The sequence below is a fragment of the Cucurbita pepo genome, chromosome LG20, assembly GCF_002806865.2.
Source record: "Cucurbita pepo subsp. pepo cultivar mu-cu-16 chromosome LG20, ASM280686v2, whole genome shotgun sequence".
NCBI lineage: Eukaryota > Viridiplantae > Streptophyta > Magnoliopsida > Cucurbitales > Cucurbitaceae > Cucurbita > Cucurbita pepo.
The window spans coordinates 1,155,020-1,169,273 of NC_036657.1; the positions used below are offsets into that span (position 1 = coordinate 1,155,020).

The 14,254-nt window shown below is 38.7% G+C and overlaps 4 protein-coding genes across 5 annotated transcripts; 3 read left to right on the top strand and 1 right to left on the bottom strand.

Moving 5' to 3' along the window:
- The first annotated feature begins 2,864 nt into the window (after positions 1-2,864).
- On the top strand, positions 2,865-6,850 carry LOC111782591 (probable aldehyde dehydrogenase). The gene is made up of 15 exons (XM_023663370.1): positions 2,865-3,205; positions 3,630-3,709; positions 3,800-3,903; positions 4,055-4,122; positions 4,194-4,251; positions 4,322-4,435; positions 4,730-4,813; positions 4,893-4,997; positions 5,072-5,317; positions 5,395-5,484; positions 5,577-5,666; positions 5,738-5,947; positions 6,049-6,159; positions 6,255-6,334; positions 6,410-6,850. Exons 1-15 carry the CDS (start codon positions 3,120-3,122, stop codon positions 6,546-6,548), a joined length of 1,665 nt encoding a protein of 554 aa, XP_023519138.1. The 5' UTR covers positions 2,865-3,119; the 3' UTR covers positions 6,549-6,850.
- A 1,657-nt stretch (positions 6,851-8,507) lies between these two features.
- Positions 8,508-12,055, top strand: LOC111782590 (protein QUIRKY). Its single transcript, XM_023663369.1, has one exon. The coding sequence runs from the start codon at positions 8,564-8,566 to the stop codon at positions 11,744-11,746; it is 3,183 nt and encodes a 1,060-aa protein (XP_023519137.1). The 5' UTR covers positions 8,508-8,563; the 3' UTR covers positions 11,747-12,055.
- Positions 11,767-13,810, bottom strand: LOC111782592. Of its 2 annotated transcripts, XM_023663372.1 has the most exons (3): positions 13,520-13,810; positions 12,947-13,421; positions 11,767-12,067 (listed from the first exon to the last, which is right to left on the bottom strand). In XM_023663372.1, exons 1-2 carry the CDS (start codon positions 13,679-13,681, stop codon positions 12,978-12,980), a joined length of 606 nt encoding a protein of 201 aa, XP_023519140.1. In that variant the 5' UTR covers positions 13,682-13,810; the 3' UTR covers positions 11,767-12,067; positions 12,947-12,977. The 2 variants fall into 2 exon arrangements, with proteins under 2 accessions (XP_023519140.1, XP_023519139.1); XM_023663371.1 differs by lacking the exon at positions 11,767-12,067 and having other exon boundaries at positions 12,842-13,421; positions 13,520-13,809.
- Positions 12,067-12,829, top strand: LOC111782593 (protein PXR1). The gene has a single exon (XM_023663373.1). The coding sequence runs from the start codon at positions 12,302-12,304 to the stop codon at positions 12,680-12,682; it is 381 nt and encodes a 126-aa protein (XP_023519141.1). The 5' UTR covers positions 12,067-12,301; the 3' UTR covers positions 12,683-12,829.
- Positions 13,811-14,254: the final 444 nt, after the last annotated feature.

The following is a 14,254-nucleotide window of genomic DNA, read 5'->3' on the forward strand; positions in this document are numbered from 1 at the left end:
TATAATTTTTAAATCTAATTCAATGGTTCGAATGGTCTAACTTTTTTTAAAAAACCCAAATGAAAAATATATAAATAAATAAATAGCCGAAATTTATGGAACTCCGTTATATTTTTATATAAATTGTATGTTTACCATAAGGTCGTTAATTTAATTTTTTTAAATATGGATGAGATAGAGGGATAGAAGTGAGATTTCACACGGCATCCTACTCATGTCAATGTAATAGTATATAGTTTAATATCAATGATGTTAATGCAAACATCATATATTTAATCTCTTAGTTTACCAAATTGCTTAGTTTAATTAAAAAAATGATCTATACAAATTCATTAAAATAATAACTCGTCAATATCCTTCATTATTTTATTGCTAATCAGTCATGCAAACTACGAACTTTATATTATATCATATAAATTATTTTAATATTAATGAATCAATCAACTATGTTTCAAAGTCGTTGCATTTACATAATTATGAAAAATTAAAGTTGAAATCGTACACTTTCATAATCTTAATTAAATACTGTTCTTCATCGAAGATTTTCTTAATCGCTGTTTAAATTAATAATTAATTAATGGCCAGTTGTCATTACATTAGATTTTCTTTCATTTATTTTAAATAATGGAAATGGATGACTTCGTTTTAATTTATTTTATTTTATTTTATAACATATGGTAGTGATAATTAAATTAGTAAATATCTTTTGGGCTGCCGGGATTAATTTGAGCTAATCAAATTCATCTTTAAATTAAACCATCTTAATTAAAGTTGACACTTACATTTTCATCATCTTGACTTTGATTTAAGTAATTATTTAACTATATATATATATATATATATATATATATATATATTCATTTTTTTTAATTATACAAATTTTAATGAAGGAATTTATATTTAATATATGGCATTTTTGTCCTTTGATTTAGATCATTATACTAACGCTTTAAAAATTTCATAAATTGGTTAATAAAATTTTAAAATATATATTTTAGTTATTAAATTTTATAATTCTTGGAGGCCAACTACCTAGGACCTCACAATCCACTTTCTTAGAGTCAGCGTTCTCGACACACCGTTAGATGTCTAGTTCTTATACCATTTATAATAACTCAAACCTACTACCTACTGCTAGTAAATACTGTCAATTTTAGCTCATTATATATTGTCGTCAACCTCACGATTTTAAAAGATTTTAGACCCTTATAATAAATGTTTTATTTATATCTTAAAATTTTAAACTAAAATTACTAGTCAACATGAATATAGTTCAACTAAAATAGCTATTGATTAAGAAGTCAGAGGTAACCAAAGACAAGTCTTATGTATTTTTAGATTCGTATCATCACACGCCCACGTCATAGAACGGATTAATAAATTAATGACAAATCGGACGGGTATGGCAATGCAAATAAAATAATAACAAAATAAGAAAATAATAATAATAATATTGAAAAAAAATTCAAACTTCATCAACTTGGTATTTATTAGACGCCCATTGGTCGTTGTTTGTCTCAATGCTGACCTGACCCCTTGGAGGGGGTTTAAGCCACTTGAATCATTGACAAAACACAAACACTTGTATTTTAATACCCAAATAGTTGGAAAAGAAAATTAAAATAAAACCCCAATAAAATTAATTTTCTTATAAGTACTGCTGGAACCCTACCCCTTGAGAATGGGTCTTGGAATCTATTTAGATAATTAGCAATTTGTTTTTTTTAATTGCGTGAAAATAATAATTAAACACGCGTGTGTCACGCACATTTCATAAACGAGAAAGTAAATACAAATCATTAAAACAGGTTTGTTTCAATCAACTCGAAGAATAGTTCAAGTTTGTCGACTTTTTTTAAAATTATTATTATTATTATTATTAATCGTATTTTCAACTAAACCTCTTAAAATTATTACCATAAAACATTTTTTTAATTTGGGATGTGGTTAAGAAAGAGCTTTATAGATAGAAAAAATATATATTTTAAAAAGAAAAAAGAAAAAAAAAAGTCATAAAACGCAGCCAAGTTGTTAAATTTTATAATCTTATTTTTTAATCAACGTGAAAAGAAAATGAAATAAAAGAAAAATAAATAATGTGTGTTTTTTTTTTTTAAATATATAATATTTTTGTTATTGACCATTTATACCAATTAAATATTCATTTTTGGTAATAAATAAATAGAAAACATGTCCGTTTTATCCTTTTATTTTGACACGTAGATAAATAAATTATATGATTTTTTATTGGCATTTCATTCTCTCTTATATTATTTTTATTTTTATTTTTCATTTGAAACTATTTCATCACGGCCCAGCCCATTACAATGTCATCTCACATCTAGCCCATTCACTATTGGCCCAAATTCGTGGAGGTCCAATAAAAAACCTTTAACAATTTAATATTATTATTTAATATGTTCAACGGAGAGGTGATGGGGAATCAAATTCTTCGGGGTACAAAAGGTTTATATTAATGACTTCTAGTATACATAAAATAAAAAGTACCTATTTAAATCACGGCTGAAAAGGTATATATAATTTTACTAGACATAACGATCTACTGTATATATAATCATTTCCTTTATATGTTACGATCTACTGTATATATAATCATTTCCTTTATATGTTACTTACCATATATAACTTTACAACGTATAATTATTATCATTAAGCTATGCTTTTTAAGTAAATTTGTAATTTAGTTAAATTTATAAATAAATAATAAAAAATCCACGTGTTAAATCGGATGAGTATGTGATTTGCTTGAATGTCTAAAAATAGGATTTAAGATAATTTCAAACAGTCAGACACGAATTTGTAGGAAGAGAAGAATAGGGATTGGATCAATGTTCTTAATCAAATCCCTTTTAGAACAAAATTAGAAAAATAAAAAGAAATCTGAAATTTGTTGTTTAATTCCCATTGAAGAGCTGAAAAGGAATTGTAGCTAAGCTCTTAAATCAGTGAATCAGCGAGTGGGTTGCCTTCCATCGCTCTCTCTCTCTCACAGTGACTTAACGTAAACAACCTTCTTTCTTGTGGGCTTCGTCCCGTCCGTTCCTAATTCCGTTTTGGCTTCGTTTTTGCGTCGTATCTACCAGTCTCCCACCTGGGTTATGGCGCCGGTTCTATCTCGGTTACTGTTCCGGCGGATTGTTCAGGCACCATTTCTTCGCACCTCCACCGGCTTTAGCTTTTGCAGGTAAGATTCATCTCTAGTTTTCGATGCAGAAATGTGCAATTTGTGAAACCCACATCTGTTTTCTCGAAAACTCGACTGCTGATGGTAGTGGGATCTGGTTGTTCTAGATTCCCATATGCATGTTTTTGTTGATAGATAATAAAGGGGTTGTTTGGACTGTATTGGATTGGGAAACTTTAGCTTCAGAATTTGATTTAGATAGTGAAATTACTGTGAGTTACAATCGATTTGGTTGCACCTTTCTTTTGTTCATCCTTGAACTGATGAATCGTTTCGATCCAAATCCGAATCAAATCTGTCAAAAAGGGGTGTTATCCGGAAGTGTTTCCTGAATCCCCTACTCTGTTCTTATGATCATTTCATCTTTTTTGGGATCCTATGTTCTTTTCATGTTGTAATGTAACCATTTCTTCTCTGAAAGCAGAAATGTTCATTCTATCCCTTTCTCTTCGGTGGAAGTGGAGCAAATATCAGGTTCTAAGCCAGGAGAAGTTCATAACTTAGGTGAGTAAAGATCTTTGATCCTCAGTTCTTCTTAAACTTCTTCATTACAGAAGAACAGGAATGTTGACACAACATGTGCTTATTTTTTAGTGCAGGGTAAATGGATTGGATCTTCCGGTTGGAATACTATTGTAGATCCTTTAAATGGAGAGCCATTTATTAAAATTGCTGAAGTTAATGAAACAGAAATTCAGGTACATTTTGGTTGGTTCAGTCAGCTAACCTGATGCACATCTTGGTTGGTTCTTATGCTTAAAACAACTCATCCTTCATGTCCTGCCCACTAACCAGCACTCATTTCTTAAAAGATCTGCTTAGTTTTAACTTGATGGATTGATATTGCAGCCATTTGTGAAGAGCCTAACCAAATGCCCCAAGCATGGCTTGCATAATCCTTTCAAATCACCTGAGAGGTGAGGTTCTGATAGATCATTTGCTTTAGTTTGTTTTCGATTTGTTTTTCATTGTTCCTTCAAATTTGCAGATATCTTTTGTATGGAGATGTATCGTCCAAGGCTGCCGACATGCTTTCGACACCAAAGGTGATTGTTTCTCTCTTCCTTTGTCACTGTTTTCTTATTTACAGTAGCTTAAACAAAACATGATTTGCAGGTGACTGACTTCTTTGCAAGGTTAATTCAAAGAGTTTCTCCAAAAAGTTATCAGCAAGCTTGGGCTGAAGTCAATGTTACTGTTAAATTTTTAAGGAACTTCTCTGGTGATCAGGTAAGGTCTAATCATTGGCCAATGAGTTTTCTTTGTTTTGCTTTGTTGTAATACTCTTTTAAGGTCAGCCCCCAAGGGGATGACCATGTTTGCTTGCTGAGGCCTATTAAGAGGTCAGGTGTTTGAATCTTCGAGTGAGCTTTATAGAAAAAATCCTTCTAAAAATATAAGACTCTATGGTCTGAGTGACTCTATGCCACTTTCAAATGGAGTTTTGTTGTATAGAACGTTTCGTAACGAGTCATTCTCGTGTAGAGTTTGTTGACTAGTTGTTATTGATTCGTTTACTTACAGGTTCGCTTCCTAGCAAGGTCCTTTGCAGTACCTGGAGATCATCTTGGACAACAAAGTCATGGTTACCGTTGGCCTTATGGTCCTGTAAGACATATTCAGTTTAGATATCTCCTAAAATAAAATCTGTTTTGAATCCAGCTTAATAGTTTGTAATCATTTGCAGGTAGCAATTATCACTCCTTTCAACTTCCCCTTGGAAATTCCTTTACTTCAGGTGATGGGTGCACTTTACATGGGCAACAAACCTGTTCTAAAAGTTGATAGCAAGGTAAGAACACAGTAACATAGTGATGGAGCAAGTGTGGAATGTATACTCATAGTTGATATCTTAATGTTTTGTAGGTTAGCATAGTTATGGAGCAAATGATTCGATTACTACACCATTGTGGACTTCCTCTTGAAGATTTAGATTTTATAAATTGCGATGGGAAGACGATGAACAAGTTATTGATCGAGGGAAATCCATCCATGACTCTTTTCACTGGTAGCTCAAGAGTGGCAGAGAAGTTGGCTGTCGACTTAAAGGGTCGTATTAAACTGGAAGATGCAGGTTTTGATTGGAAAGTCTTAGGACCAGATGTTCGAGAGGTTATTAGCTCTGTTGCGTGCCATATCGTTGAAGATGTGAGCTTTGTTTCTTAGTTCTTATGGTTACTGAATTGCAGGAAGACTATGTTGCATGGGTCTGTGATCAAGATGCATATGCTTGCAGCGGCCAGAAGTGCTCGGCACAGTCCATACTGTTCATGCATGAGGTTTGATCTTTTATTGTCATTGCTATCTTCTTGGGATTGATAACTCTTGTCCTTATCTTTTCTGATGATATCATTTTGTCGCCATTGCATAGAACTGGTCGAAAACTTCACTCATTTCGAAGATAAAGGATCTTGCAGAGAGAAGAAACTTGACTGATCTAACGATTGGCCCTGTTCTTACGGTATGGCTACTAATCACTGTGATCATTCGTGATACCCCACAATACTAAAAAATAAATCTTGGGTGTTGCAGTTAACAAATGAAATGATGCTAGATCACATGAACAAATTGCTCAAGATACCAGGAGCAAAGCTACTCTTTGGAGGTGAACCTCTCAAAAACCATTCCATTCCAGCCATTTATGGCGCTATGAAACCCACTGCAGTGTATCTTCCACTCGAAGAAATGATGAAAGATGAGAATTATGAGCTTGTTACTAAGGAAATTTTTGGACCATTTCAGGTAAATATGAAACAAAAAGGGAAATTTTTGTAGCTGGTGTCTACCCAGTTCATAATTATGTTAAGCACTTCTTAATATCAGTTTGTTGCTGGTGTTTGTAGATTATTACTGAATATAAGAGCGATCAACTGTCAGTTGTGTTGGATGCTCTTGAGCGGATGCATGCTCATCTAACAGCAGCGGTTGTTTCAAATGACCCTCTTTTTCTACAGGTGAGTTCGATGATTCAGTTCTAAGAATTCCTATTAACAAAGTGTTTCCCAAACCAACAATGCTTGATCGATTATAGTAACTTTGGACATTGCAGGAAGTTATTGGAAATACTGTAAACGGGACAACGTATGCGGGTTTACGAGCTAGAACAACAGGAGCTCCGCAGAACCATTGGTAAAGTCTAATAAGCTCGTTTCTCCTTCTCAACATGAAGTCGATTATGGTGGCTAAGAATGTTGTTTGGTATAGGTTTGGACCAGCAGGTGACCCTAGAGGTGCTGGTATTGGAACTCCAGAAGCCATCAAACTCGTATGGTCTTGCCATAGAGAGATCATATATGATATTGGCCCCTTGCCCTTGAATTGGACAACTCCACCATCTTCTTGATACGTTATCAGAGTCGATGTCGATGTTGTTTACCTGCTCGCTTAGGCTAGGCTAACAACCATAATCTATGACCATTTTCTAGTTGCAGACAAATAAAAGGTTCATAAATTATGGTGTTGAATTTAGCATGGGTCGATCGGATTCATAGCCGAACATGAACCATTGTACTTCAAATTTCTTCTAGTGTTATTTGCACCATCTAAAGATCTGTCCCACAAGAAAAAAGGCCATGATTATACAATACAAACATGTTGTCTTCTACATTGTTGTTTTTGGAGCCAAGAAAAAGCATAATTTTGCTATGGAACAGAATCTTGTTTATAGAAAAGCGAAGGAATAAAATAAAGCAGAGATAGCCTTCTCAGCTTGTTTCAAACACTTGGGAAACAAAATCAATGTTAATTTGCAGCATTATCTTTCAGACAATGGCATAAATCTACCTTTTCCTTCAAAAGGAGGAATGTTTCTATCCTAAAAGGAAACTTAATATGAAATGTGATAAAGGGTACTAAAGTATGAACCAACCCAGAACATGGGAATAGAACACAGCATCATCCAAACAAAATGTAATCACAAATGAAGAACTCTTAATGGGGTTTCAAAACACTAAACACTAAACATAATCAACAGCAGAAATCTCTCCTCAGAGTGATGCAGAACCCATAAAGAGATTGCCAAAACCTCATGGAATCCAGATTTCTTTTTCAGTGGAATAAACAAGAAAACAAGAGGATATGGATTAGAGCCCTAAAGTTAAGGAACTATTTGGGGGAGAGTGGAGAAAATTGCAGAGAAACCCATCTTTTTTCCACACCTATTATAATATAATATGCATTGAAATGATGTCATGAAGAGAAAATTATGGTGAAGGACAGAAGAAGAAGCATCAATGAGAAAATAAATTTACCTTTTGATGAGATGGGAAGGATCAGATTCTGGCAACAAAGTCCACCCATTCAGAAAGTGCAGAATATGACATGGGGTTGAGAAGCTTCATCGACATGCGGAGCCAAAGGGGAAAAAAAGTCCATTAGTTCACAGTCGCCCAAGGATCGCACTGAGAAACTGGTACAATAGTGGAGACCCTCTTCTTCGTCCACTGCAAACTCTAAAGTTTCAGCTGAATATTGGCATCTCCATTGAAGAACTGTGTGGAAAGGAGGCAGCTAGGGCACAACAGTGTAGTGATTTGGGTAAAGGGTTGGGCTTGTTTTTCTCTTTGGAATTAACTTTTGGGCTAAAGGGAAGGGAATCTAACAAGGCATCTAAATGGTTGCATACTAGTTCTTCACCGTTTTACATTATTAGATGTATAAGAGAGAAAAATTAAACCTATCAAACTTATATGTTCAAGGAGATTCTTTCAAGTGGAGAAGCTCTACTTTTTGGGTTACTTTCAAGTTTACACTTTGTTCGATTCGGTAACATGACTTAATTATTTTCTCGCTCGTAGCTTCTAACATTACCCATCTAACACGACCATTATGCGACTAATTTTGATATGAATGACGAAAATAAAGAGGCCCAAATGGATGGGTCATAAAGGATTTAAACATACAACCATATTATTCCTTAATTTTTTTTTTTTCGGAATAATATTTTATTTGTTTTGGAATATAAAAAAGAGGGAAACCATAAAGTGGATTCATTCAAAACCTTCACAAGAGAGATTGGAATCTAATCTCTTTCCCACTAACACCCCCACCTCCTAACATTCTTATTCCGTTATTATTATTATTTTTAATTATTAAATACAATTTAAGCATAGCTCAACTAATTATAAAATAAATACAATTTAAGCATAGCTCAACTAATTATAAAATAAATACAATTTAAGCATAGCTCAACTACAAATGGTATGGTAGGGTTGAGGGTCATCACATCTAGAACTATTTTTAAAAAAATAATAAAGATGAAATTTGTAATTTAATGTTAAAGTTAATAAAAATAAAATAAAATTGTATAGGGAAAAAAAGGGTTTAGAAAAATAGAATAAAGGAAAAAGGGGAAAGCAAATGGCATCAATATTCAATACATTACAGCATTTATTCTGCTTCTCCGCTATCAACGCATTTTCTGATCTATTTTTTGCTTCATACCAAAATGAGACCATGACGACGCCGGCTCAGCCACCGCCACCGTCATCGCCTCAACCGCCACCGCCACCCAAAACTGTTAGGAAGCTCGTTGTCGAAATCGCTGATGCTCGTAACCTTCTTCCTAAAGACGGCCAAGGAAGCTCCAGTCCTTATGTGGTTGCCGATTTCGATGGCCAGAGGAAGCGGACCGCTACTAAGTTTCGTGAGCTCAATCCCACATGGAATGAGCCGCTTGAATTTATTGTCTCCGATCCTGATAATATGGACTATGAGGAGCTTGATATTGAGGTTTTCAACGATAAGAGGTACGGCAATGGTAGTGGCCGGAAGAATCAATTCTTAGGGAGGGTGAAACTGAACGGAAGCCAGTTTGCGAAGAGAGGAGAAGAAGGTTTGGTTTACTATCAATTGGAGAAGAAGAGCGTGTTCAGCTGGGTGAGAGGCGAGATTGGGCTTAGGATCTGTTACTACGACGAGTTAGTTGAAGAAGCTCCGCCGCAACCTCTGCCGCAGGAGGAGCAACCGATTCAGACTGTTACTGAGAAGCCTAATACTCCGGAGGCTGTTGTCGAGGAAGCAAGGATGTTCGAGCTTCCGCCGCAGGGGGAGGTCGGTCACAACGATTCGAACCCGCCGCCGGTGGTAGTTGTCGATGAGCCGCCTCCGCAGGAGATGCCGGTACATTCTGAGCCACCACCGATGGAGGTAAATGCTCCTCCGCCTGCGGAGGGCCAATTTGCACCAGAAATTAGAAAAATGCAGAATAACAAGGCAGCAGGATTCGGGGAAGGGGTTAGGGTTTTGAGAAGGCCGAATGGGGATTACTCTCCGAGAGTAATCAATAAAAAATTCATGGCGGAGACGGAGAGGATCCATCCGTACGATCTTGTGGAGCCGATGCAGTACCTCTTCATCCGTATCGTGAAAGCCAGAAATATCGCTCCTAATGAGCGCCCCTACTTACAGATTCGCACATCAAGCCATTACGTCAAATCGGAACCGGCGAATCATCGGCCTGGTGAACCGACTGATTCGCCGGAATGGAAATGTGTCTTTGCCCTCCGCCATAATCGGCCTGATACGGCAAATACGACGCTGGAGATTGCCGTCTGGGATTCTCCATCGGATCAGTTCCTCGGTGGCGTTTGCTTTGATCTTTCCGATGTTCCTGTACGTGATCCGCCTGATAGTCCTCTGGCTCCTCAGTGGTACCGCCTTGAAGGCGGTGCCGGAGATCAACAAACCACCAAAATTACCGGCGACATTCAGCTCTCTGTTTGGATTGGAACTCAAGCCGACGACGCATTTCCAGAAGCTTGGTGCTCCGATGCGCCACACGTGGCTCATACGCGCTCGAAGGTTTATCAATCTCCCAAGCTATGGTACTTGAGAATTACAGTAATAGAAGCGCAGGACCTTCACATCGCTTCAAATCTGCCTCCATTAACAGCACCCGAGATTCGGATCAAAGCACAGCTGAGTTTTCAGTCGGCTCGGACCAGGCGAGGGTCCATGAACAACCATAGCGCCTCATTTCACTGGAACGAGGACCTCGTCTTCGTTGCCGGCGAGCCTCTCGAAGACTCTCTGATCATACTCGTTGAAGACCGAACGAGCAAGGAGGTCGTACTCCTCGGCCACGTCATGATTCCGGTGGACACTGTCGAACAGCGGTTCGATGAGCGGTATGTGGCGGCGAAATGGTTTTCTTTAGAAGGCGGCAACGGTGGCGAATCATACAGCGGCAGAATCTATCTCCGCCTCTGTTTGGAAGGCGGATATCACGTGTTGGATGAGGCGGCGCACGTGTGTAGTGATTTCCGCCCGACAGCGAAGCAGCTGTGGAAGCCAGCCGTTGGAATTCTGGAGCTCGGGATTCTGGGAGCTCGAGGGTTGCTTCCGATGAAGACGAAAGATCCGGGGAAGGGGTCCACTGACGCTTACTGTGTCGCGAAGTACGGGAAAAAGTGGGTCCGAACCAGAACGATGACTGACAGCTTTGATCCACGTTGGAATGAGCAGTACACGTGGCAAGTATACGATCCTTGCACTGTTCTCACCATCGGCGTCTTCGATAACTGGCGAATGTACTCCGACGCGGCGGAGGACAAGCCGGATTATCACATCGGAAAAGTAAGGATTCGGGTGTCAACCCTCGAGAGCAACAAAATCTATACAAACTCGTACCCTCTGTTGGTGTTGCAGAGAACAGGGTTGAAGAAAATGGGTGAAATCGAGCTAGCCGTCCGGTTCGCCTGTCCGGCACTGTTGCCAGATACATGTGGAGTTTATGGGCAGCCCTTACTTCCAAGAATGCATTATCTCCGCCCTCTGGGGGTGGCTCAACAGGAGGCGTTGCGCAGAGCCGCCACAAAGATGGTGGCAACTTGGTTAGGCAGGTCGGAGCCACCATTGGGGTCGGAGGTGGTTCGATACATGTTGGATGCCGATTCACACGCTTGGAGTATGAGAAAAAGCAAGGCAAATTGGTTTAGGATCGTTGCAGTTTTGGCATGGGCGGTGGGATTAGCCAAATGGTTGGATGACATCCGGCGATGGAGGAACCCCATAACCACAATTCTTGTTCATATTTTATATCTGGTTCTTGTTTGGTACCCAGATTTGATTGTCCCAACAGGGTTTCTCTACGTGTTCTTAATCGGAGTTTGGTACTATCGGTTCAGACCAAAAATCCCCGCCGGAATGGACACACGATTATCGCACGCCGAGGCAGTAGATCCAGATGAACTAGATGAAGAATTCGACACAATTCCAAGCTCAAAGCCACCGGACGTAATCCGGGTCAGGTACGACCGGCTAAGGATACTGGCTGCAAGAATCCAAACAGTGTTGGGGGATCTTGCTACCCAAGGAGAGAGAGTACAAGCGTTGGTTAGTTGGAGGGACCCTCGAGCCACAAAGCTGTTCATTGGAGTATGTTTCACCATCACATTGATCCTCTACGCGGTTCCGCCCAAAATGGTGGCGGTGGCACTCGGATTCTACTACTTGCGCCACCCCATGTTCCGGGATCCTATGCCGTCAGCAAGTCTGAACTTTTTCCGGCGACTTCCTAGCCTATCAGATCGGTTAATGTAGACTAAAGTAGTACATGAAAGTATTAAAAGTGTATGATTATTATCATTATTATTATTTTTAACCCCTTTTTGTGGGGTTTTCCATAATTACAACCCCAAATTGATGGGGGTAGTAGTTGAGTAGGCTAGTTGATAGCCAGTGGGGAAGGGAAAGTTCAAACTGGTGGAGTTGAAAAAGATGTCCCAAAAAATAACACGGTAAAGTGTGAAAAGGGAGCTGTCATCATGTTGTTTCGTTCTTGGAGATGGAATTCGATTGACCAACACAGTAATAAGAGAGAGAGAGGGAAAACAGAGTCCCATAGTTTGCTGTAATTGTGTCCTGAAAAGTTGGAACATCACGGATTATTTTCAAACATATCAGATCTTCCTCTACTGTTGGCAGCAAAATTAGAACAATAATACAGAGCTTTCTTCTTTGATTATTCTTGTTTATACTTGGCAGAGTGGAAAATGTCCATAACAAATCAGGGCCACCAGAGAATGAAGTTGCCATGTCTTGTGGCTGAATTCTCGGCAACCCACATCAATTTCTGCCCATTGGGTTGCCATATTAATGGCGGTTAGGCTCACACCCAATAATTGCAGAACAATATTCATTCAGTTTTCCTTCAATTTTGGTTTAGATTCAACAATGGGAGGAACCTCGGAAGAGAAGCACGAGGGTAAGGTTGAGAAGAAGGAGAAGAAGAAAGATAAGGTGAAACATGAAGAAGAAGAAGATGATCATGGCAAAAAGAAGGGAAAGGATAAGGATAAGGATAAGGAAGAAGGTGAAAAGAAAGAGAAGAAGAAAAAGGACCCTGCGGATATGAAGGATCCATTAAAGCTCAGACAGAAGCTTGAGAAGCTTGAAGACAAGATGCAGGCTCTGGCGGTTAAGAAGGAAGAGATATTGAAACTGATCCATGAAGCTGAACAGAATGCTGCTCCATGAAATCTGGAATGAGTAGGATTCTACTACTATCTCTTGATGATGCAGCTAACAGGATCAAAAGATTAGAAGGCTCAAGTTTTGAAAATTTTATATCTCTTACTGTAATACTTCTTGAAGAAATGAAGTTATGATACCAAAATCACCTAATTCTAATCCACATTTTGAAACCAAGAGAATGAAAAAGCTCTCTTCAGATGCACCATGTTTATGGTTCTTAATTACACAGAGAAATTAGAACTGTTTCAAAAGTAGTATTCAATTTACCTACACACACGGAGATCCGGCAGAGTCCTATTCAATCAGCTTCCTGCAAGCCACCCAGCACCACCGATCCAACAAACAATCCGGCAGCCCCAAGCGTGAGTCCGCCGGCGACCACAGCCTGTAACGCCACAAGCGGCGCTGAGTCATCGGGAATGAGAACAATCGCCGCCAGCGCAGCAACGAGAATGGGAAGGGCAAGAGAGGCCAATGTGGACGGGGAGGCGCTCGCAAGCTTCTCAAGCAAGCTGAGAAGCCCGAACTCCTCGGCTTTTGAGAAAACCCCCAATTTCTCAATCGAAGAGAGCGTAAACCCTAATTCCTCTGCCTTCGATAGTAGCCCTGCTTTTTCGACGTTGCTAAGCACTTTCTTCGTCTCAAGCTTCTTGAACACGTCCACTTCCACATCCTCCGAGCTCTCGTAGAAGATTCCAGCTCCGAACCACTTCTTCTCCCAACCGTCGTCGTATTTGTTCACCTGAATCCATCAATTTCCATTTATTAGCCCTAGCCTGGCCCCCAAACAACGCGATCAAAATACAAGGGGAATTATAACAGAGGAAAGAGTTGCAGTACCTTCTTCTGAGGGGCCATGGCGAGGATCCTGAGCGAATTGGATCCGGAGGAAGGACGAGGACGGGCATGGTTAGAGGCGTGGCGGAATCTGGAAATGGAGAAGCGGTTGGGAAGGAGAGAGGGAGCAGCAGAGGAAGATGGTGATTGTGCAGTGACCGCCATTGTTGAAGGGGAAGGGAAGCTCCTGAAGGATTATTGTTCAGGCAGGAAGTGATGGAAGAGGGAGGTTTCGCCACGTAGGAGAGAGATCTGAGACAGTGTAATCTGATGTCCACTAATATCCACCAATCATATCCTCCATTGCTTTATCTCAAATTTTCATAACTCTCTCCCTCTCTCCTTCAACATTTACTTAATTATCTTAAGCCAAAGATTAAGTTGAGTTTAGATCATTTGTAATCGAGATTATATTTGTATCGCACTCGGAAATGAACCGATTCATTCTTTCCCAATCCATTGGATCGTAGGTGCAATTATTTATTTCATGAGCGAATTATCTCGAGACTCATTTGTATAGAAAAAGTTACACTCTCGTGAATTTAAAATTTTAGTTTTTTTTTTCTTTTTTATTTATAAATAGAGATTAAATTATTATAAATTTTACCATACACAATGCTAATATACTAAATTCATGAAATAAATTATTTCAAAATTAAAAATCGAATGGGTAAAATAAATATGTGCACAATTTGGATTAAAAAGATATATTTTAAATTTAAATACAGAAAAGAAAAA